Source organism: Mustela nivalis, assembly GCF_964662115.1.
Source record: "Mustela nivalis genome assembly, chromosome: X".
Classification (NCBI taxonomy): Eukaryota; Metazoa; Chordata; class Mammalia; order Carnivora; family Mustelidae; genus Mustela; species Mustela nivalis.
In genome coordinates, this window is record NC_139040.1 from 91,422,035 (window position 1) to 91,446,253 (window position 24,219).

General features: G+C 53.9%; 2 protein-coding genes across 3 annotated transcripts; both read left to right on the forward strand.

The window, feature by feature from the left end:
- Nucleotides 1-1,890: 1,890 nt before the first annotated feature.
- SYP (synaptophysin) lies at nt 1,891-13,998 on the forward strand. The gene is made up of 7 exons (XM_082716462.1): nt 1,891-1,990; nt 3,167-3,232; nt 4,347-4,471; nt 7,372-7,567; nt 8,297-8,488; nt 9,818-10,148; nt 12,500-13,998. Exons 1-6 carry the CDS (start codon nt 1,955-1,957, stop codon nt 10,142-10,144), a joined length of 942 nt encoding a protein of 313 aa, XP_082572588.1. The 5' UTR covers nt 1,891-1,954; the 3' UTR covers nt 10,145-10,148; nt 12,500-13,998.
- A 1,427-nt stretch (nt 13,999-15,425) lies between these two features.
- On the forward strand, nt 15,426-24,151 carry PRICKLE3 (prickle planar cell polarity protein 3). Of its 2 annotated transcripts, XM_082717979.1 has the most exons (9): nt 15,426-15,595; nt 16,777-16,862; nt 17,686-17,869; nt 19,821-19,934; nt 20,262-20,399; nt 21,289-21,492; nt 21,605-21,791; nt 22,570-22,866; nt 23,426-24,151. In XM_082717979.1, exons 1-9 carry the CDS (start codon nt 15,554-15,556, stop codon nt 24,019-24,021), a joined length of 1,848 nt encoding a protein of 615 aa, XP_082574105.1. In that variant the 5' UTR covers nt 15,426-15,553; the 3' UTR covers nt 24,022-24,151. The 2 variants fall into 2 exon arrangements, with proteins under 2 accessions (XP_082574105.1, XP_082574106.1); XM_082717980.1 differs by lacking the exon at nt 19,821-19,934 and having other exon boundaries at nt 15,457-15,595.
- Nucleotides 24,152-24,219: the final 68 nt, after the last annotated feature.

The following is a 24,219-nucleotide window of genomic DNA, read 5'->3' on the forward strand; positions in this document are numbered from 1 at the left end:
GTGGCAGAGGAGATGGTGAGAAATTAGTGGATTCCAGAGCTGTGTAGGAAGTAGAATGAACCATTTATTTGGCCCCGGGCTGAGCGCATAACAGTGATTATCTTGTTTAATCAGTGCAGCAACCCTGTAGGTACCATGTTAAAACTATTTTACATGTCCGAAGTCACACAGGAATAAATATTAAAGTGGGATTCAAATGCAAGTAATTGCTGAAACCCAAGCTCTTTTGCCAAAAAGGCACCAACAGCGAGGTATCCATTACATATTTGTGTGAATTCGAGTGTGTGTACATGGGGATGTTTTTAAAAAGTAGGTATACATCCAGATGGTTCAAAATTCAAAAGGTACATGGGGCACCTGGCTGGCTCAGTCAGATGAGCATGTGACTCTTGAACTCGGGGTTGTGAGTTTGAGCCCCAGTGGAGGGTAGAGATTAAATAAACACATATACTTTTTACAAATTCTAAAGGGAGACACGTGGGTGGCTTAGTCGGTTGGGCATCTGCCTTTGGCTTGGGTCATGATCCCAGAGTCCCGGGATTGAGTCCCATGTTGGGCTCCTTGCTCTGTGGGGAGCCTGCTTCTCCCTCTACCTGCTGCTCCCTCCGCTTGCGTTCCCTCTGTCTCTCTATGTGTGTGTGTGTCAAATAAATAAATAAAATCTTTTTTAAAAATACTGATATGGAGCCTTGGAATGATCACCAAGATAGTTAAGTAAGAAGCAGACTCCCTGACCAGGAGGCAGCCTGATGCAGGGCTCAACCCCAGGACCCTGGGATCATGACCTGAGCCAAAGGCAGCTGTTTAATTGACTGAGCCACCCAGGTGCCCCTACAAGGCTCCATATTAGTACTAATGACAGTTGCATAGTACTCCATTTTGTGGATGTATAAGATTTTGCTTAAATGGGTCACTATTAAGGAGTGCTTAGGAAGTCATATTATAAACAGCACTGCAGTGAATCATCTTATACATACAACTTTTAGCACATGTATGAATCTGTCAGATAAGTTCCTAGAAGTATAAATGCTGAGCTGATCAGTATATGGATTTGTTAGTTTGCCGAATTCTGCCAAATTGCCCTCTACATAGGCTATTCCAATCTAACTTCCACTGGTAATTTATGGGAATGCCTGTTTCTGGCCAACCTGCCAATATTGAGCTTAAGCAAACTTTTTTATATTCACCACCCTCAAAGATGAAAAACAGGATCTTAGTAGCTTTTATAGGCATTTCTTTTAGCATAAACGAGGTTGAACATCTTAAACTCTCATTGTATTTATCCACTGGATTTTGCAACATGGCAATCGCCACTGACCTTGTGGGCCTGGTTTTAGTAGCATGAAGGAGGGATAGTCTGATTAAAAGAGAGCTGAGGAATAAACAGGATGTAAAGGGTAGAGTTGGAGCAAGCAAACTTTTGACTAAAAGGATAGAGAAATAGGGGAGATGGTTGGAGGAGGAGAGAGGGTTTTTAAGACCTTGAACTACGTTGAAATCGCTGAGACTTTGGGTACTGCCAATTACTAGTGGGGCGACCTTGTGCAAGCAGCTACACCTCTCCGGGGACTCATCTTCCTCATCTGTAAAAAACAGGGCTAATGGTCCCTATCACATAGGGCTATTGTACGAAGACATTCAACAAACTCCGTAAAGGGCCTGACAAAAACGTTTTACTGTAGGACCGAATGGTCCTCCACTCCCCAGACCTCTAGCTGTGTTCTTCGAGACACCGATCCTCCCAGAGCGCTCTCGCGACTCCAGCTCTCGGGCTGGAATGGCGGCGGGCGAGATTTAGGTTCGGCCCGCTGTGTGCAGGCGCGCGCCGAGAGTGGGGCGGGGGCGCGAGGGGCGGAGCCGTGGCCGCCTGGGCTGTTCCGACGATTGCGCGCCGCCCCCGCCGCGCCCCGCGCCCGCCCTTGTTAGCAGGCGCCTCCCGCCCCCCGCATTGCTGATGCTGCTGCTGGCAGACATGGACGTGGTGAATCAGGTACGTGTTCCAGCACCGAGGACAGAGCCCGCCGCTGCCTGGCCTCCCCGCCCGGATCGCCGCGAATCAGGCGACTCCGAGTGGTGGTGGCCAGGGTCCTGGCAGCGGACAGTCGGTCCCCAGCACAGGGGCTGGGGTCTACGGCAGGCGAGGGAGGAAGAGGGAGGTGGAGAAAAGAAGGAGCGCGCCCTTTGCCGCAGCGAGGGCCGTCCTCACTGCAGCAGCGGGGTCCGCCAGAAGCCCGGTTCCTTACCGGCAACCGTGAGGAGAGGAAGAGGGGTCTTGGGGCTAGAGTAGGGGTAACGGGGACGGGGAGAGGAGGAACAGTGGAAGGAAGATGGGGGTTGCTCATAGATGAGCTAGGAAATAGAGCGACAGAAGGCGTGGGGGCGGGGGGTGGGGGGGAGGGCTGACACCTGCCCCTCCCAGGGAAGGTACCCCAGTAGATGACCACCCTTTCCCGCAGAGCAGATCAAGGGGGACGATGCGACGTTGCCTCTCCAAAACCCCTAGTCTCCCCTCCCCCAGTACATATCCAGTGAAGCCATGTCCCAGCCCTCCCCCACCTTACTCAGCCCAGACCTTCCCTGCCATCTCACACTTCTTCACCACCTCAGAACCTCACCCATCTCTAACCAGTACCAACCCCTCCCACCCTCATCATTTCAGACCCCCCACCACCACCATCTGACTCACCTTTACCGCTGCAGACCCCTCCCCCACCCTAGCCAACCTGACTCCTTCCCTGTTATGACTCACCTTCACCACCCAAGACCCCCTCCCCCACCCTAATGAACCCCAACTCCTTCCTCACTCTCTCCACCTGATCCCCTTCACCATCTGACTCACCTTTACTGTTTCAGACCTTCTCCCCTTCCTTAATTAGTTCCCAACCCCATCCCCATCTTCCTCACCCCAACAACCCTCTGCCATCAACCTCACCATCTCCCCAGACCTCCCCTCCAGTCCTGAACCCCAAGGATCTTCTCTCGGAGACCCTGTGCTCACACTTTCCCTGAAGTGTCACTTTCTCCTTCTCACCCCTTCTCTCCCAATATCACTCACTCCTGGAGGTCACATGCCCTAGTCCCAGGGGTCATTGCCTAGTGGACTTGCCTCTCACCTCCCTTTCCATTCCCAACAATCCTACCCCCTCCCCACCGTTTCTCTCCTCAGCTGGTGGCCGGGGGTCAGTTCCGGGTGGTCAAGGAGCCCCTTGGCTTCGTGAAGGTGCTGCAATGGGTGAGTGTGGTCTGGGCCATTGGGAGAGAGAAGGAGGTGGTGGGCTCTGGAAGAGTAGGGGTGGGGAGCAAGGAATGGATGGATGGGTGCGGGTGGAAGGGGATGGAAGAATTGGTGAGGTCCTGGGGGCTGGGGTCAGTGAATAGAGGGGCTGTGATGTGACGTCATGTAAGATCAAGGGTACCCCCATTGTGAAGTGGAAGAATGTGACGTCTTACCTCCTCCCTTGAGATGAGAGAGGGGCAGGGGAGGTGGAGTGTGAAACTGGTTGCTGCAGAAAAGATGGAAAGCCAGAGAAATTCAGAGACAGAATGATAGACAGGGAAGGATGGAAACAGAAATGGAAATACCAAGAAGAAAACAGAGAGAGATGAGAGAGAGAGAGAGAGAGAGAGTGGAGACAAGGAGAAAGAGACAAAGAAAAAGGGAGACAGAGATGCACAGAGAACAGAGATGAGAAGAGGAATAGATACAGGAAGAGTAGCAGAAAAAATGGGATGGGGGAGAGACAGAAACAGAAAAAGAGAGATACTCAGGGGAGCAAGGAAAGAGATGCACAAGAGAGACAGAGAGATCATGATACAGAGACTGAGTCAGAGACAGAGCAGGGAGATGGAGACAAGCAGACCAAGGATGGAAATACACACAGGGAGAGACATACATTTACATGGATGGAGCCAGAGAAAAAGAGACAGAAAGAGACCTACATGGATACAAGACAGGTAGAGGCAGAGAGAGAACCAGAGATACAGAGACAGAGAAACATCTGAGAAAGACAGAGAAACAGATACCAAGAGAAACAGAGACACAGAGAACAACAGAGACAGGCAGAAATACATAGAGGAATAAAGAGACTGAGACAGAAGAGAGAAGGAGGGGGATCATAGCATCGAGAGATAGAGACTGAGAGAGACATTGAGAGAAAGACTGGAAGAGACAGCCACACCCCTGTAATCAGCTTGTCCTTGGAGCCGATGAGCCCTGATTAGGGGGTGGGGGTGGGGACTGGTCCATCTGCTGCTGCTTGTGCTGGGCCCTGATCTGTCCAGAGGAGGGCATCCCATCCCACGTGTACACAGGCTCACCATGACCATCCCCATCCCTGCTGCCCAAGGTCTTTGCTATCTTCGCCTTTGCCACATGCGGCAGTTACACCGGGGAGCTCCGGCTGAGCGTGGAGTGTGCCAACAAGTCAGAGAGTGACCTCAGCATCGAGGTTGAATTCGAGTACCCCTTCAGGTGCGCCCCCAACCCTAGCCCACCCCAGGGATCCCAGGGGAGATGGTGGGGGTGGGGTAGGACTGGCCAATACTGCCTCCGCAGTGGCTCCTGTTCAGCCCCCACCTCAGGAGACCATGGTGGGTCAGGTCACCGCACATGCACCAAGCCCCTACCTTACGCCTGGCCCTGCTCTGGACATCTAGGACATCTGGTGAGCAAGACAGGCATTGGCTGGTGCCCTCTGGCTGTGTTCTAGTGAATGGGGAGGAGCAGAAGAACGGCAATAAACAAGATTCAAAAGTAGAAGTGTATACGGATAAATAGCCTTAAAGCACTAGTTGCTCAATTAATGTCAGCCAATATAATTTAATTCCCATTCATTCATTCATTCCATACACATATTTTTGGAGAACCTACTGTATGCCAGTTTCTGCTCAACATGCTGGGGACATAACAGGGAAAGAAAAAAAAAAAAAAAACAGACCAAGCTCCCTCGGGGAGCCAATATTTGCTAACAAATAAATTGATAAAAAGGATGATTACAGACTGGGAGAAATTCAAAGAGGGGATCCTCTTGCAGCGTTTTATCACAGAGAATAATGAGGGGGTCTGATTAGCTATAGGGAATGATTAAACCCAGTTAAGCAATTCTGATATTCACTGAGCTCATACTGTGTGCCAGGTGCTAGGAATATGAGGACGAGCACAAGCAGGCAAGGTCATTGCCCTCGCAATGATGCTTACCTCCTGGGGAGTGGGGAGGCAGAGACCCACAGACAAAATTTCAGTAGAGGCTTCTGAGGCTCCTCCACTACTTGGACAAATCACATAAGTGCTCCAGGTCTCCATTTACTCGTCTGCACTGGAATGCCCTTCTCCTAGATCTTACTCCCTTCATGTCCTTCAAGTTTTGCTCAATTGTCACTTCAGGGAGGCCTTTCCAGATCTCCGTATTAAAATCAAATGGAACCATTCCCTCCCAGTGCTCCTTAGCCCCCTTTCTAGCTCCATTTTTCTCTATGGCAGTGATAATGCCATAATATCCCTTCCAAGATTATGATGAATAGTGACTGAGTTAATACTTGCAAAGTGCTTAGCACAGTGCTGGGCACACAATAAGTGTGCCACGAGGGCTTGTTAAAATAAAGAAAATAAGAAAGTTTAAGGGACTCAGGAAAGAGGTCAGGGCTTGAGTTGGAAATTGGGCATTTTTGAGCACTAAGGATAAATGCAGGCTCAGGGGATCACCCAGGGTTAGAGGGAAGAGTGTAAAGAGGAAAATCCAGGACAGACCCTGAGCAATGGTTGAAAGAAAAAGAAGCACCAGGGAAGGCATGGCCTGAGGGGCAGTGGGAAGCAGGGATCCACTGGTTCACAGAAGACAGGAAACAGAGTTTGGGGGAGGGGGAGGAACCAGCAGCCTGGGATACTGCTGGGATTCCTTTGGGAATCCAGAAGGCCACAGAAACCTCCACTCTCTAGTAGCTCCCTCACCTAGGACCTCCAGTCCTGAAGACCTGCCTTTTACCCACAAGTTTCGAGGGGAAAAAGAAGTCTTTGCCATGGTCCCCCTGACTGAATCCCCCACTGCCCTGATAACCTCCCAAGGGCCCCCCATTTCCCACAAGACACCATCTCTCCCAACCTGGCCCACTAGAAATCCAGAAACTTACCCAGATTCAAGTCTTAGCTCTGTCCTTTAGCAGCTCTACAACCTTGGTCAACTTAACACAACCTTGTGTTAAGATGAACCTCTGTTCATCTGTCGAATGGGTGTACTAAGCCCTGATTTAGAGGATTTAGGGAGAGGGTCATTAAGTGAGGCAGTTATCTAAAGTGCCTTGTAGGTGATCAATCAATAAGTGTAAGCTCCCTCCCTCAGGACCTTTGCCATACAAGGGGACTAGCAACATTTGCTCTGTCTCAGGATCCTGCCCCCCAAGTCTGAGGCCAGACCTCTGGGACTCCACCTAAGACCTTCTCCCTACACGCATTTTCTCCCTATGACCTCAGTTACATCGCAGGAAAGGCCTTAGTCCCAGGACACCTTCCCAATCTGCACCTCTCCACCTCACATTCGTACATGTGTTCTGTGTGCTCCAGGATCCCTTCTACCCTCCTGTCTGTCTGTCTTCTGTTTTGTAGTCTCTGTGCTCTCCTCTGCTAAGCATACGTTTCTCTTTGGGACCTGAAGTGAGGTAGTGAGAAAAGTCAACATGATGTAGGGGGAAACACAGTGTTCAGAGCCCACCTGTGCCGTTCTCTCCCCAGCTGTGTGACTTTAGGCAAGTTAATGCACTTCTCTGAGCCTCTGTACATTTCACTGGATGAACACGCACTGAGCACCTACTGTGTGGCAGCAGTGTTCCAGGTCTTAGGAATACAGCAGTGAACACAACAAAGGAAAAAACCCAGCCCTCTTTGAAGTATGGGGAAAATCCAGGAAAAACATAAAACACATGATATGTCAGATGCATGGGGTATCACTGCCATAGAGAAAAATGGAGCTAGAAAGGGGGCTAAGGAGCACTGGGAGGGAATGGTTCCATTTGATTTTAATACGAAGATCTGGGAAGGCCTCCCTGAAGTGACAATTGAGCAAAACTTAAAGGACATGAAGGGAGTAATATCTAGGAGAAGGGCATTCCAGTGCAAAGATCCTAGGGCGGGAGGGTGCCTCAGATGTTCTACAAATAACCAAGAGGTCAAAGTTCCTGGGTTAGAGGAAGGATTGATTAAGACCTATTTCCCCAGGATGCTGTGAACAATCCATAAAATGTGACTGGTATACAGTAGGTGCTCTGTGAAGGGTTATTTCCTCCTCTTTCTTCCAGGAACCTTGTCAGAATCTGGGGAACCCATGATTTGGGGGGGCATGTTCCTAGGGTCTGGACCACACCTGCCATGTCTCTCCACAGGCTGCACCAAGTGTACTTTGACGCACCCACCTGCCGAGGGGACAAGGAGAAAATCTTCCTGGTGGGGGACTACTCCTCGTCGGCTGAATTCTTTGTCACCGTGGCTGTGTTTGCCTTTCTGTACTCCATGGGGGCTCTGGCCACCTACATCTTCCTGCAGAATAAGTACCGAGAGAACAACAAAGGACCCATGATGGTAAGCCTCCCACAGCCGCTCAAGTACAGGGCCCGGGGGACATAGAGCCTCAGGGACACGGTCATGTTCATAGGCACCTACCAAACCATAGACAGTCCCACATGCCAGCAGTCCCCATAACAGCTACAGATGTTACTGCTGCCGCTGTTGGGAGCATCAAAGAAACCGAATCATAGAAAGACAGGGACCCACTCAGAGCCCACACAGAATCCCAGACAGACCTACCCCCTGGAAACCTGCCACCTTGCACACAACCACACAGTCTAGATCAAAGACAGGTGCACAGAGGTTCACTGTGATAGTCATGCTTGTCATCATGCCACCCAGACACATTGATTCCTACACAGCTGTACTCATACACCCTCATCCCGACACAAAATGACATAAATTCCCACATTCAGATGAAAGTAGAAAGACACGCTACTTTCCACAGATTCGGAAACCATCCCACAAAATCCCCCCACACATACCCACACATCACAATTACACTCCTACATCCTCTGTGTCACAGACACACACGTGCGCGCACGCACACACATAAACGCCCAAGCTAGGAATGCTCACCTTTAAGTGAGTACTGGGGGCTTCAGAGCTGAAAAGGCAGGAGAGAGACAGGGTTTTACTGTGGGGCCTCCCCCTCCCAAGAAAGCCTGTGATCTGAGGAGGCCCCACAGCATGTCATGAAGCAGCCTAGTCACAGTGCCATCTGCCTCTCCTTGCCTGCCCTAGGACTTCCTGGCCACAGCTGTGTTCGCCTTCATGTGGCTGGTTAGCTCATCAGCATGGGCCAAGGGACTGTCAGACGTGAAAATGGCCACTGACCCAGAGAACATTATCAAAGGGATGTCTGTCTGCCACCAGACGGGGAACACATGCAAGGAGCTTAGGGACCCTGTGACCTCTGGCCTCAACACTTCAGTGGTAAGCCCTGGGAAGGTGGCTGGGCTGCTGGGCCAGTTGCGGAGGGAGGCTGGGAAACTCACAGTCTGGTTTGGGGAGCGGTGGAGAGAATGAGGGGAGAATTCAAAGGAGATCCAAGAGAGATCCCCAGAGGAGGCATGCCAACAACAGTGGCTTGAAGGATGAGAGAGCAGTTATAACCACTGCAATACCACAAATAGTCCTCAGGAAGGGAATATGAGACTCTCTGTCCGATTACGTTTGGGAGATCCGGATCCCAGGCCCAGCCTAGTCGTCGGGAACCTCTGACCACTCGGTACCATCTTGGGACCATTTTGCCTACAGTATGCAAAATGAAAGAATAACTTGAAATGTTTCTCACTTGGACTCCCCCTACTGGCCAGAGTCAGGCAGTCTGAGCTTCAATCCCAGCTCTGCCACCTGCTAACTAGATACTCAGCCTCTCAGCCTCAGGCTGCGCATGTAAACTGAAAACTACTAAGAGGTCCTGCTCCAAGTTGAGTATTCAGTGAACTAGCAATATACAAAGTGCTTAGAAAAGGACTTGGCATGTGGTAAGTTGTATACACGTGCTACAGATGCTAAGATACCAACTTTTTTTAAAAAAGATTTTATTTATTTACTTGACAGAGATCACAAGTAGGCAGAGAGGCAGGCAGAGAGAGGTGGGGAAAGCAGGCTCCACCCTGAGCCGAGAGCCCGATATGGGACTCGATCCCAGGACCCTGGGATCCTGATCTGAGCCGAAAGCAGAGGCTTTAACCCACTGAGCCACCCAGGCCCCCCCCCCAACTTTTTTTCTATCACTTGCTGGGTGTGAGACTTGGAGCATCTTAGCCTCTCCAGGCCTCAGCTTCCTCAACTGTAAAGAGGAGCTATTACTGCCTGTCCCAAAATTGAATTATATTGTATATATTTAAGCTCCATGTATTTGTTTTAATATAAAAGCATATATTTATATACTTTGTATATGCGTATATATGTATGTGTATATGCATCTGTTAGTATATCTACATACATAATAAAAATTTATGCTTAACATTTTACTTTATTACAAATTTATATTATTATATTTTATAAATGTATGTATGTAATAGTGATAGATGTCAACATCCCTGAAAGTGTGAATTCTAACACGCCCCATGCCCCCTGCCCCAGGTGACTTTTCTGCACATTGGTGTTCATGCGCCAGCACTCTGGAGGGTCCGGGTTTTAGAAACCACCCCCCTTTGGGAGGCCAGGTCTCTATGTTCCGCGCGCGCGGCCTCGACGTCTCCCGGGGCCAAATCAACAGGCACAGGACGACGGCCTGGCTTTGTCTTCCCGCAGGTGTTTGGCTTCCTGAACTTGGTGCTCTGGGTCGGCAACCTGTGGTTCGTGTTCAAGGAGACAGGCTGGGCTGCCCCATTCATGCGTGCACCTCCCGGCGCCCCCGAGAAGCAACCAGCGCCCGGGGACGCCTATGGCGAGGCAGGCTACGGGCAGGGCCCAGGCGGGTACGGGCCCCAGGACTCCTACGGGCCCCAGGGCGGCTACCAGCCCGACTACGGGCAGCCGGCCGGCGGCGGCGGCGGCGGCTACGGGCCTCAGGGAGACTACGGGCAGCAAGGCTATGGCCCTCAGGGCGCGCCCACCTCCTTCTCCAATCAGATGTAGTCTGGTGAGTGACGGGCGGGCGGCGCGGCCAAGAATGGTACGGGAAGGGGGACGGGCGGGTCAGTAAGCCAATAAGAGTCAAGAGTAATTGGTTCGTAGGCACAGGGTGGGGCCTTGGAGGCGCCAATAGAGAGGCGGAGCTAATAGGAAGAACGAAAAACTAGCCAATAGATAGAGAGCAAGAGAAAAGTGCTTGAAGACGGGCGGAAGGAAAAGCCAATGGGAGAGAAGTAGAAGGGCCTCTCTGACGGAAGGGAGGGGAGAGAAAAGCGGACAGAGCAACCAATGAAAGAAGGGAATGGCAGGAGGACTTGTGTAGTGCAGGAATCCGCCGAGGAAAGACGACGTGAGCCTTAGAAGTGATTGATAAGCCAGTTTGTACTAATAAGGCCAATAGATGGTGAGGGTAAAGGGCCTTGGGTCATGAAGGTCAGTCGAGGACACCAGTCCCGGAGGTGGTGATAGATTTAACATCTCTCACCAACCCCTGTGGTGAGGGAGGTAGTGTGGAATTTCACGGAAGGAAGGGGGCAGGCGGAGGCAATGGGAGGCTTCTGGGCCTTTTTGCTGGGTCTGAGAAGTCTGATTTCCTCACCTGTGAGAGAGGGAAATGGGAAGAGAAGGAGATGACGACACGTGGATGGAGGTAGCTTTTGGCACTTGGCCAGGGTGGAAAGGGCAGGGAGGAGTTTATTAGGTACCTCATATCTAATTCATCAAAAATTCCTGTCGACTCTACCATTAAAATATATCCATAATCTTCCACGTCTCACTGTCCTCTCCCCTGGACATCACAGCTTTCTACCCACATCCCCATTCTTTTTTTTTTTTTAATTATTTATTTATTTAAGAAAGAGAGAGAATGAAAGAGAGCATGAGAGGGGAGAGGTCAGAGGGAGAAGCAGACTCTCCGCCGAGCAGGGAGCCCAATGTGGGACTCGATCCCAGGACTCCGGGATCATGACCTGAGCTGAAGACACCTGCCCAACCAACTAAGCCACCCAGGCGCCCCCCGCATCCCCATTCTGTTCTACTGACAGCATTGGAGGGATCCTGTTAAATCCTAAATCCTGACACTGCCCTCCTGTGCTCAGAGCTCTGCCTGGGCTCCCATCTCACTCTCCTTAAAAGCTAAAGCCCACACCAGGCATGACACCAAGCCTCACCCTTCCCTTCTCCGATCTCCCACCTCCTCCCACTCCCCACCCCAACCATGTTCCAGGCACAAGCCAAATTCAGGGCTTTGTTACTTGTTTTCCCCCTGGAGTTTTGCACCCACACTTACTTTTGATAACCTTACCTGGCCAGCTTCTCAAAGTCCCCTTTCTTATCTCTCTTATAGTACCCTGTGCTTTTCTTATCACAGTCTGTAATTATTAATTTATGTATTTATTGACTGTCTCTTCCACTAAACTATAGGACGTGACCATGGCTTATTCATGATGTACACACATCACTCAGAGTTTCTAATGTTAAGAAACATTTATTGAGGAAATAATAGAAACAACATGAGACATGTATTCTCATTTCATGCTTCTCTGCTCAAATTCTTCCAGTGACTTACACCTCATCCAGAGCCAAAGTTGACGTCCTCAGCCTAGTCCACAAGGCCCTATATGACCCCATTACCAGCCTCTCTTGACATCACCTCCTACCACTGCCCCTTGCTTACTGCACTCAAACCACGCTGACCTTCTTGCTGTTCCCCAAACACACTAGACGTGGCTCTACCCCAGGGCCTTTGTACTGGCTATTCCCCCTGCCTGGATTTTTCTTCATCCCAGTTATCTGCATGGCTCACTCCCTCATGTCCTTAACTCTTTATTCCAATATCATTTCTTAAATGAGTTCTTCTCTGACTACCCCCACTTACCACAGCAACATTTCTTCCCCTACTGGCACTCCTAATCCCCCTCACCCTAGTCTACCTTTTGCTTTTACATTGCACTTACTATCACCTGATGTCATACTGGATAACTCACTTAACACATTTTTGTTGTTTGAAGTCTGTCTTCTCCATCACAACACAAGCACCACAAAGATAGGCAGCTTTGTTTTGCCCAGTACGGTCTATCACCAATGGCTAGAACAGTAACATGTTAATGGATATTTTGGGGTTGGTGGAAGGGGGACCACAATGTCTTTGGTACTTAATCTAGTGGGCACAAGCGCTACCTTCCCAGTAGGGGCATCTGGGATGAAGCTGACCCAAGGACTATGAGTGAAGGAGGAAGGAAGAAAAGGCACAGCAGGCAGAGGGTAAAGCCAAGGTGGAGGCATAGCAGCCCAGCCCCCCACCCTAAGGACACAACCTATGTCTGGACCCCCTCTCCTTTCTGTCTTTTGTCTCCACAGGTCAGTGCAGCCCGGGAGGACCCCATGGGTGGGCAAGAGCTCAGAAGCCCTGCCGCCCTTTCCACCCCTATGCCCCAGGTCTCCGCCCCTCAAGCCAGGAGACTCTAACTCTCTTTGCTGTTTATATATATATATATTATATATAAATATCTATTTATCTGTCCGAGCCCTGCCCCCACTCCATACCCCTCATGCATTAGGGGCCTGACCTTGAGTGGGTCCCTCTCCTAACCCCACCCCTTCCTTTGCATCCCTTGGCCCCTGTCTGTTCCCTGGCCCTGTGCCCTGAGGTTGGGGGACTCTGAAAAGGGGAACAGGGAAAAGACAGGTCTCAGCTAAGTGGGGAGGGTCGGTGTGACTTCAGACTCTCTCCCCTCTCTCCCTTCCCTCCTCCCAACTGGCCTTGACTACTCCAGCAATGTCTGAACAGGGGCCATGAGGGGAAATTCAACCCTGAGGGGGGAGAAAAGCAGATTGGGGGACTTGACCTGAGGAGGACTTGAGGGGAGCTCTTGGGTGAAGAGGACCGGTAAGCAAGGGGTGTGGATTCCAGACATACTGGATCTAGAGTCTAAGGAAGAGGGGTGCCCTAGAGCATTCTGGAGTAGGGGTTGTTGGAATGAGGCTGAGAGCCGGGTTCTAGAATGGGTGGAGCTTTGAGTGAGGCAAGGGTCAGGCCCCCAAAGTGGGCAGGATTTGAAATAGGACAAGAAGGGGTGTGACCTGAGGACTGGGTTTTAGAGAGGTGGGGCCTGAACCAGGAATGGGTTTAGGCTCCAGAGTGGGCGGGTCTTGGATTGGGACCAGAGTGTACTGAAGCGGTATAGCTAGGAATATTCAGGAGACCGAGTTTGATTCTAAAGGGGGCAGATCTAGTGCAAGGCAAGAAGTGGGATTCAGGAATGGGCCAAGCTTGACGTGAGGTCTGAGTTCTGGACAGGGCGGGGCGCAGAGTGGGTGTTCGTGGCTGTTTCAGAAGGGGCAGCCCACCCCAATGGAGCAGTGCAAAAAATGTTTTAAAGTGGGCGGGTTTGGCGGTAGAGTGGGGGGCGGGAATATCTCTGGCCAAAACTGAGGATTGAGGTGGCCTGGGAGGAGCGGAGAGATAAGGCTTGGAGGGTAAGGGATGGGATCCAGAGAGAAGCACCCCTCACACCCTTGCCCACTCCCGTGTGACAGGACAGCTAGGTAGTCAGAGGACAGAGCCAACGGGTCTGTGGGGCCGGCCCACCCCCTCTCCTCCCTTTCCGTGCCGTGCCTCTTCCCTCCCTTCACACCCCGGCCCGGTCTGGAGTCCCTATCCTGCACCCTCCGCTGTGTCTGTGACGTCGGTAGTGCCTGTGATCGTGTGTTGCCATTTTGTCTGGCTGTGGTCCCTCCCTCTCTCCTCCAGACGCCCCCCACCCCTTTCCTAGCCCTTCGGTATTGTTTGAAGACCTCCCCAAGGAAGAACAAATAGGATTAATTCTCCTCCCCTAAATAAACTCCTCAACCACCTAGTCCTCCCGGCTCTGATTTCTCAGTGTGTCTTTTTTCTCTGGACGGGGTGGGGGGGGGAGACAGAGAGGTGGGGGAGAGGCGGCGAGAGGAAGTTCCGCCCCTGACCTGCTGGACTTGCCGTTCAAGTCACCCCCTCATGTCAGGTCCCTCCAGCTGTGTTGCCGATCTAATCATTCCCAGTCACGCTCTGAGTAGCCCTGCCCACTGCCCCTGTCCACTGGCTGCCCAATGCCCTGTCTTTCTAGGGTTCGGTTCTAATTCTGGCCCACTAGCCGCACACCCCTTCCCAGGCCCTGTGGAGCCCTGTCCTCAAACCCCAAGGGGTCCGGCTAGGACTCCTATACTTCACAGGGAGACTTCCCCCTACCCACCCGCCTCTTATTCTTCAGACCCAGCTTTCTCGCCATTTCCTTTCCCCGCCAGAGCTGGAGAACTCGGAGACCCTCTGGGCTGCAAGGCCAGTGGGCGGAGCACTGGGGTGACTCCTTACCTCATTCATTCATTCCCTTTCACCTCTCCCTGACTCCTCCCCAGGGAAGGGAGGGGTGGGAAGTGACTGGGATGTGCATAATGGAGTTGAGTATGGAGGAGGTACCCTAGGCCCACGCTGAAAGACCCGACGGCTGCTGCCCCCACCTTGCCTAATTAGAAACCCCCGCCCAGCGCCCGAGTTCTGATGGCAGGCTGGGGACCCCCTCCTCCCAGCGCTGAGGCACGGCGAAGCCTGACAGGCAAAGGAGAGACTCCCAGCTATGGGACTGAGCTCCGGGAAAAAGATATCTAACTGGAGAGAGAAAAATGGAAGTCAAGGGAGGGAAAGCTTTAAGATCTATTTCTCAGGACTTAGGGCGACAAGACAGCTGGACCTGTAAGGAAGGGAAGGGAGCAGGAGGTGAGGCCTCGGAATCTGTCCAGTGACTTTCACATCTTTCCCCCATAAATCTCAAATAGTCCTGGCTCTGATAAGACCTGGGAGTGGAGGCTGTGGGGGTATATGAGAGCCAGCTCTCTGATGGTGGCGAGGGAGCACCAGCTGGGACTGCGATGGGCTTGGGGATCATTGTTGCAGCATTCATCCGGGGGAAAGAGACCCTCAGAATATCACCAGTGGGGAGGAGCGCCAAAAGGTTGCTTTAACCCCTCCCCTCCTCCCAATGAACTTCCAAGATAAACGGACACGAAATGCCAACACAAATACCCTAGCTCACCACTTCCAAGTCCCCCCTCCTCCGCGGCAGAGCCCTCAAGCCCTAGACTATTCCGTGGGAGGCCCTGTGGGCCATGCCTTCTGAGGCCTGGCTTGGGTCCAGGGCAAGAAGGCTGGGGAGCTCTCCCATATGGCGCTCCTGGGCTGCCTGCCCCTCACCTCTAGGCAGGGGGCGCCTTGGCCCAGGAGTGAGCACAGGGCCAGGGGCGGACCGTGTGGGGCGCGCTCCTCCCACGCCGGTGTCAGATTTACGGAACAGAGCTCCCAGGCCGGACGCGCGGTGGCCTGACGGCCGTGAGGATTCCATCGGCCTGACCCTGCCCGGCTTGACCCTGCCCGGGCGCGCCATGTTCGCGCGTGGGTCCCGGAGGCGCCGCTCCGGGCGCGCGGTGAGCGAGACTTGGGGCAGCGGTGGGAGTCAGGGATAAACTGAGGCCCGGGAGCAGGGAATTGGGATAACGAGGAGGCGCTCCATCGAGGGTCTGGGAATCCCCAACCCCAGATTCCCAGAACGGACGGGCTGGGGCTGCTGGAAGTGTGCGGATTGAGGAAGACGCAGGTCTGATGGCACCTGTTCCCTACTCACCTCTCTGCATACTTCTATCAGTACCCCAGGGACCTGGTGGGCTCCCTTCTCGTGTGAATTCTGGGAAGGGATTCTGAGGGCCAACAGACTGGATCCTGGGGTCCTGGACTGAACGAGGACCTCCTGAATTTCTGAGGAAAGGGACTTCCCCTGTACTTTGACAGAAGGCGATCTTAGGGGTGAGGTCACACTGCTGGGGTGCCTGAATATTAAGGGTCCAGGGATTAGGATGTGGGGGAAGAGGGCTTCCAGGCTTCTACTTGAGCCAGGAGCTTTCTGACTTCCTAGATAGCAGTGTTGCTTTTCTTTTGGAGGGGGTCTTTAGGTGGGGTCTGGGTTTGGTGGTCCAGAGGAGTGAATAGCCCTAGGATGTGAAGGGTGAAGACCAAGGCTTCTTGGGGTGGGGGTTATTCAATGGATCAGAGGCCTCCTGAGATCCTGAAGGAGGGTCTCCAGTTCCTTGGGTATGAAAGGGGGAAGCCAGGATTTAGGAGAGAGCTGTTGAGATTCAGAAAAGAGGGGAAGGTTTATTGTAGGGATCCCGAGTAAGGATGGGGCCGCAGACTCCTACCCTGTGGAACCGGAGTCCTGCTGGCCTCCTGGGCAGAGAAGGGGCCAAGGTGAGGCCTGAGAGGAGACACCCAGATTAGGGACTCTGTGCTCAGGTGGGGAGAGTATTCCGAGTTCGGGAGAGGTATGTGAGGTCTGAAGAAGTCAGAGGCAGTTGGGAGGTATCCAAGGCTGGGTGAGGGGGAAGGGAATTCCCTGAAAAGGGGGTTTACGGGGAGGTGGTCTCAGCTGCTCCGCCTTTACCTCAGTCGTGCCCTCCTCCCCCGCGCTGCGGGCGCTGTCCCAGCCTGCCCAGCGCTGCCCTGGTGGGACAGGCCTCAGCGTGCGGTCGCGGGAGTGGAGAGGCGGGCGTTGACTTCTCTCTCCCCGCCCCCGCGCCTCGCCGGGTCCCGCGTCTGTCCCCATTCACTTCAGCCTCCAGAGGCGGAGGACCCAGACCGCGGCCAGCCCTGCAACTCCTGCAGGGAGCAGTGCCCCGGCTTCCTACTGCATGGATGGAGGTAGGTGACCATGAAGCGCCTCACCCTTTGTCAGGGCCCCGCCATCAGGGGAAACCCCTAGAAGCTTCGGCCACACCCCTAGGCTTGAGCCGGGTCCATCAGAGCAACTCAGCTGGGGTGGAGCCTCACGCTCAGCTTCAGGGCCCCGCCCCCTGACTCGTTCCCAATTGTCCTGTTCCCAGGAAAGCTCCACCCGCTCCAGAGCCCCGCCCTCAGATGGTTATCACACGCCAGAGTCCCATCCCTAGGGAAATCCTCAGTCCCAAGGCGCTGAGCATCGTCTACTGACATCCAGCGCCTCTCAGGCTCAAAATTCCTCTCGTGGACCCAGTGTCCTGTCCTCCCCCTGGAGCCCTGTACCCCAAACATCTCAAAATACCCCAGAGTCCACAGCTGGCACATCTACAGGCTCGGAGCCCCCACCCGCCCACAAGTTCAGAGCCTCAGCACAGGCCAGAGCCCGCCTCTAGGAAAAGTTCCCCCACAACCTCCAAAGCCAGTCCCGAGGAGAAACCCCCCTGAATTTAAAGCTCCAATCTCAGACTCAGAGCCCCGCCCCTATTCAGGCCCACTGCCAGGAAAGTCTGACCTGAGTCCCAGAGATAAAAGTCATAGGCGGGCCTGCAGACCCTACAGCCCCGCCTCCAGCTCCCAGCCTTGCCCTCCTCTCGGGTCTCACCCACGGCAGGCCCTCCCCCAGGCCCAGAAGTCTTTGGGTGGTGCTGATCTGTCTGTCCCAGCCCCTTAGTTGGACCTTCATGGGCTGCTCAGGGGTCCAAGGGAGCCACCCCTTAATCACTGACCTCCATCCCCGTCCCCTCAGAAAGATCTGTCAGCACTGCAAATGCCCGAGGGAGGAGCACGCGGTGCACACGGTGCCTGTGGACCTGGAGCGCATCATGTGTCGGCTAATCTCAGACTTCCAGCGCCACTCCATCTCCGATGATGACTCAGGCTGTGCCTCGGAGGAGTATGCCTGGGTGCCCCCTGGTCTCAAGCCAGAGCAGGTAACCAGAGGCCACCACCCACTCTTCTTCTCCAGTAGATGCTTACACGCACACGCACATACAGCACACACATACACACACTCAGGTAGAATCCTATTTCTGGGACATGAGACCATGTGAATCCTTCTGACCCCCCTGCAATCTCACGGTGATCATTCCCCCACAATTCTTGGCAAATACTGAATGATCACTGAGCAGGTTGGTCGGGGCCTGTTCACCTCACTCCTATTCTACCCCTTGACTCAGGTCTCATGCCAGCGCTTTGTTCTCCACATTTCCATTAATGGATTCGCTCAACAAATAGTTATTGAGCACCTACTGCATGTCACACTTTGTTCTGGGCACTGGGGCCACAGCAGTGGATAAGACATACACAAAATATGTCTGCCCACATGGAGCTTAGAGTCTTAAAGTGAGCACCAGCCAGTAAACACACCTGGAAAAATATGTCAGATAGTTTAAGGGCTATGGAATTAAAAAAAAAAAAAAGGCAGGGAAGAAGTGAAGGAGAGAAATCTTAGAATTGTAAATAGGGTGCCCGGGTCAGCCTCTATGAAAATATGATGTTTGGGCTTCCTGAAGGAGGTAAAGAAGTGCCATGCATATATCCATGGTTAGAGCTATCCAGGCAAGAGGAATAGCCAAGCAAAGGCCCTGAGGCAGGAGTGTGCTCGGCCGTGTGGGGAACGGTGAGGAGACCATTACCATTGTGGCTAGAGCAGAGTGAGTGACTGGGAGAGGGAGTGGAAGTGAGGACAGAGGTGGGGAGGGAGACATGGGGAAGACTTTGACCTCTATTCTGAATGAAGAAGAAGCCACAAGAGGGTTGTGACCGGAGAAGGGATGTGGTTTGCTTTCAGATTAAACAGGCTCCCCCTCTGGCTACTGTGAGGAAAATAGGCTATAGGTATGAGGGTCGAGGCAGGGGGACCATGACTAATAACCATGTTGGCAGTGGAAATAGTGAGTGGTGGTCAGATTCTGGATACGTTTTGAAAGCAGAACTAAGAGGATTTGCTTGTGGGTGTGTGAGAGAGAGGAGTCAAAGATGACCTCAAGGAGGGATGGATTAACTGACAGGGGACAGGCCAAGGCAGAGCATAAGTTCGGTTTTGGCCATCTGGAGTTCTGAGATGCCCATCAGAGATGTGAGTGGCCATGTGGCCTGGCACTCAAGGGAGGTATCACAGGGCTGGAGGTATGGATTTGTGAAGCATGAGCCATGAAGTGGTATTTATAACCATGAGTTTGGATGTGATTCCCCAGGGAGCGAATGTAGAGAGAGGCAAGGCAACCATGGATGAGCCTGAGGCTCCTCCCACATTTGGGGGTCGGTTACTTGAAGAAGAACCAAAAAGGGGACAGAGAAGGAATAGCCAATAAGGTAGGAGGAAACTGAGGACAGTGTTCTGGAAGCCAAGGGAACAAAGCATTTCCAGGAAAAGGGAGTGATAAGCTGTGTTCAGTGCTACTTATGGGTCTGGCTGGATGAGGACTGAGACCCGAAAAAGGATTCTGAAGGTGTGGACATCGTCAATGACTGGGACAGGAACAGCTTTGAGGAGCAGCAGGGACGGAAGGGGCGGGGAAGCCTGACTGGAGTTGGGTCTGGAGACAATGGGAGAGGAAGTGGAGGGGGTGAGTGCCCACAGCTCTTTTGAGGAACTCTGCTGTAAAAGAAAAAATGGGGGATAGCAGCTGGAGAGAAACGTGGGGTCAAGGCCTGAAGGAACTCATGGCATGTGTGGGAGGTGATGGAAATGATCTGTAGGAAGGAAAGGTGGAGAGTGTCAGTAGACAGTCCCTTCCGATGACTTTAATTTATAAAGTTTATAACCATGAGTTTGGATGTGATTCCAAGAAGTAGGGAGAAGTAGGGGCCCACCATCCCGCTGCATCCTAGCTCACCGCTAGTCTCAATTGTTCTCTCCTGTCCCCCACATCCTCCCAGGTATACCAATTTTTCAGCTGCCTCCCAGAGGATAAGGTTCCCTACGTCAACAGTCCTGGGGAAAAATACAGGATCAAGCAGCTGCTGCACCAGCTGCCCCCACACGACAGTGAGGTGAGGAGCTAGAAGACAGGAAGGCCATGCCAGGTAGTGAGGGGGCAGGGCGCAACCAGGGCAAATGCTAAGCAGCTGGAAAGAAACACACAGGGTCAGGGGAGGAAAGGGAAGCCCATCCAATGTGAAGGGTGTACATAGGCAGGGACAGGTGGGCCATTCCTTGGCCAAACCACAGCTGAGCCCTGGGAGAGGAGGTAAAGGGTGGAGATGTCGGGCAGGAAGCACCCAGCTGGACCAAAGCCTACAGGTGAACTGAGTGTGGATAAATTCTGGAAGGGGGGGGGGAGCATGGTGGGAGGAGCCTGGAAGACCCTCCCACCCCAGGCACAGTACTGCACTGCACTGGAGGAGGAGGAGAAGAAAGAGCTCAGAGCCTTCAGCCAGCAGCGGAAGCGGGAGAACCTGGGCCGTGGCACCGTGCGCATCTTCCCCGTGACCATCACTGGGGCCATCTGTGAGGAGGTGAGCCAGGCTGGGCCCCAGTGGGTGAGAGCAGTGCCTTTGCTCCAGGCCCTGGGAAGAGATGAAGCCTGCAGCTTCAGTCCTAGGGGTCTGTCTCTCATGTCCCCTCTGGTGGATGGGGTCCTTTCCTCACATCCCACCATTAGGCAGGGACCATGCCTTAAGGCCTCCCTGGCCAGCAAGATCTGTCTGCAGGGCCCCCTGATGGACAGGGCTTGTTCCCTCTCAGCTCAAGGTTGACTGTGGTCTGTCTCTAAGGGGGCCCTAGTGGATCTTCTCTATTAGTTCCCTCTTCACAGTGGATGTGAGGAGTGGGCGGTCTCTCTGGTCCTCTTGTGTTTAAGACATGTCCTTAAGAACTGACCCACAGTGGTCTGGCCTGTCTATAGGGCCCAGTGGCAGGTAGAATTTGTCTTCAAGGCCCCTCCCGGCAGATGGAGCCTGACCCTAGATCCTCCTTTGAGGTTCTAAGGTGAGGTTTGTTGCTAAGGTTCCCCCACTGGGCCTGGCCTAACTCTCTCTCTCTCTCTCTCTCTTTAAGATTTTATTTATTTGAGAGAGTGACAACTAGAGAGAGAGATAATCGGGTTCCCCGCTGGGTAGGGAGCCCAGTATGGAACTCCATCCCCGGCCCGCCTGAGATCATGACCTGATTTGAAGCCAGATGCTTAACCAATTGAGCCACCTAGGCGTCCCCTGGCCTGTCTCTTTGATTTCCCCAGCTCCCTAAGGACAAGACTTGCCTTTAAGGCCACCCACAATTAGAAGGGCCAGTCTCTGTGGGTTAGGATCACAGAAGTTGGCCAGGGGCAGGCCCAAGTGTGACAGGCCTCGGCAGACCCCCATCTTGTTTGACTGTCAGTGGCAGCGTCTCTCTGTCATCTGGCAGTGCGGGAAGCAGATCGGAGGTGGCGACATCGCTGTGTTTGCCAGCCGAGCAGGCCTGGGTGCCTGCTGGCACCCACAGTGTTTCGTGTGCTCCACATGCCGAGAGCTGCTGGTGGACCTCATCTACTTCTACCATGCCGGCAAAGTCTACTGCGGCCGCCACCACGCAGAGCGCCTGCGCCCGCGTTGCCAAGCCTGTGATGAGGTTCATGCCTGTCCACCCCGGGGTGGGAGTGGAGGGTGAGCGGGGCCAGGGGAAAGCCCTTCTGATGGCCAAGGTGGCCCGTGTCCCTCTCCCCCATTCCTTCCCCCCTCAGATCATCTTCTCCCCTGAGTGCACCGAGGCCGAGGGCCGGCACTGGCACATGGGGCACTTCTGCTGCTTCGAGTGCGAAGCATCGCTGGGAGGGCAGCGCTACGTCATGCGTCAGAGCCGCCCCCACTGCTGCGCCTGCTATGAGGCCCGCCACGCTGAGTACTGTGATGGCTGTGGGGAGCACATTGGTGGGTGAATAGGAAAAGGGACGGGGCAACACATGGAAAGCCTGGCCGTAGCACCACCCCACCAGGATCCTCCGTTATAGTCCATACTTGCGGTCTAGTGCCCGCATATAGCCCTCCACCCTTTACTGCAAGTCCCTCACCAGCATCCCCCATCATGCTGGACTTATGAAACCCTACCTGTGTGACCCTAGGCACCACTGCCTATCTATGCCCACTTCCAGGGTTCCCCCTAATTCCCAGCTCCCCTAGCCCCCTGTGGTCACCCTCTTACTCCCTCGGCAGAGGCCCAACTCTCCCAGACTCTCCATAGTCTCTAAAACTCCTCCATCAGCTAGGTACAGTCCTTCCTCCTGAGCTGCACTCTGCCCTCTAAGACCCACTCCTTTCCCACCAAGGCCCCGCCCTACCTTCTAAGCCCTGCCCCTCAACTTTCCTTCAGGTCCACCTTTTACACTCCATCCACCTGACCCACATCTCAAGAGTCCAATGCCCACCCCCAGTCTGGGAGGGGGCACCCTGGGAAAGAAAGAGAAGGAGAAGAGGAGATATCAGCTGGTTTCACAGAGAGAAAGAATGAAGAAACTTAGAGTGAAGCCCAAACCTCAGTTTCCCTTCTTCCTCCAGAAAAGAGCCCCATTCTGGAGAGTTGGGAGGGAGGGTGTCTTGGGGTGCCCTGCCTCAGATTCCCTGCCTCTTCCCAAGATGGGCCCCATTCAGGACAGGCAAGGGCTATGCCTGCTGGCTCTGCCTCAGTTTTCCCCCTCTTCCATCCCTGCAGGCCTGGACCAGGGTCAGATGGCTTATGAGGGCCAGCACTGGCATGCCTCAGACCGCTGCTTCTGCTGTAGTCGCTGCGGGCGAGCTCTCCTGGGCCGCCCCTTCCTGCCACGCCGTGGCCTGATCTTCTGCTCGAGAGCCTGCAGCCTGGGGTCTGAGCCCACACCTTCCGGGACGGGCCGCCGGAGCTGGAGCGCGGGCACAGTCTCCACACCTCTCGCAGCATCCACAGCCTCTTTCTCCACTGCGGAGGCGTCCGAGACCACGAGCAAAGGGACCAGCACGGAGCCAGAGCCCGGTGAGCTAACCCTGGAGGCACGCCTAGCCTCTCCGAGTCCCCGCCCCCACCTCAAGCCAGACACCTCCCCTTGGCTGGCCCAGACCCTTCTCAGGCAGCATCCCTGGCCTCGCCCCCACCTCCGTCCAGGCTGCATCCCCAAACCATGCTAGGACTAGTCTCCAGCCCACACTACCCCTTGTGAACCCTGGCTCCGCCCCTCTGTTACAAGGCCCGTCCCCTAGCCTCAACTTGTTCCCTCTTGAACACAAGTTCTTCCTCCTTTCATCCAAACCCCTCACCTTCCTCCCTCCGTGCCCAGGCCCCACCCCCCATTCTATGGCTAACTTGGTCGACTTTAGTCAATGTCACCCCCCCTTACGTCAGAAGCCACGCTTCTATTCCTTCCACCCAGAGTCCACTCCAAGCTTCACATTTCCCAAACTCCCCCCACCTCCCTGCCGCCCTCCAACTGCTGCTCCCACTTTCCCAGTCCTGACGGGGTAAGGTGGAGAGAAGTCCCTTCTACCTGCCTCCCCTCAGGGGCCACATAACAGGGAGTTGCTCCCTCTCTTTCTAGTTGCAGGCCCTGAGGAGCCCACCCACTTTCTGAGAGGGGCCCCCCACCGCCACTCTATGCCAGAGCTGGGGCTCCGCAGCCCCCCAGAGCCGCCCCCAGGACTCCCCAGCCAGCCTGATCCGAGCCCAGAAGATGGTGCCTTCGGTCGCCAGAGCACCCCTCGCGTCAGCTTCCGTGATCCTCTGGTGTCTGAAGGAGGTCCTCGGCGGACCCTGAGTGCACCCCCAGCACAACGTCGCAGGCCTCGTAGTCCCCCACCCAGAGGCCCCACCCATCGCCGCCGCCATCGCCACCACCATCATCATCATCATCACGGCCGCCACTCAGGCAGACATCACCACCACCAGTGTGATTTGGGATCAGGGTCAGACTCAGGATCTTGTTGCAGCTCACCTTCTAGCCCCAGCTCTGAGTCCTCAGAGGAGGACGGCTTCTTCCTAGGGGAACGCATCCCCCTGCCCCCGCATCTTTGCAGGCCCGGCCCTGCTAAGGACAATGCAACTGGAACCCCCAAATCCTCATCTCCACAGCTCCCCAGGAGCTCTCGCCCAGGGATGCCTCGCCAGGCCAGAGACAAGAACTGCATCGTGGCTTGAAGGCAGTGTAGTCCTGGAGGGTTCTGTTCTCCCGTCAGTGGAGATGATCCCATCTCCCAGCCCAAGCCATAAATCCCCTTCCTCCTTCATCTGTTTGTGTTAATGAAGTAATTTAATATTTGCTGTAAAACAGGCCTGGCTTCTTTACCTCCTCGCTCCAGCTATCCCCTCCCCAATTTTCCCCTTCCTGATGCTTGA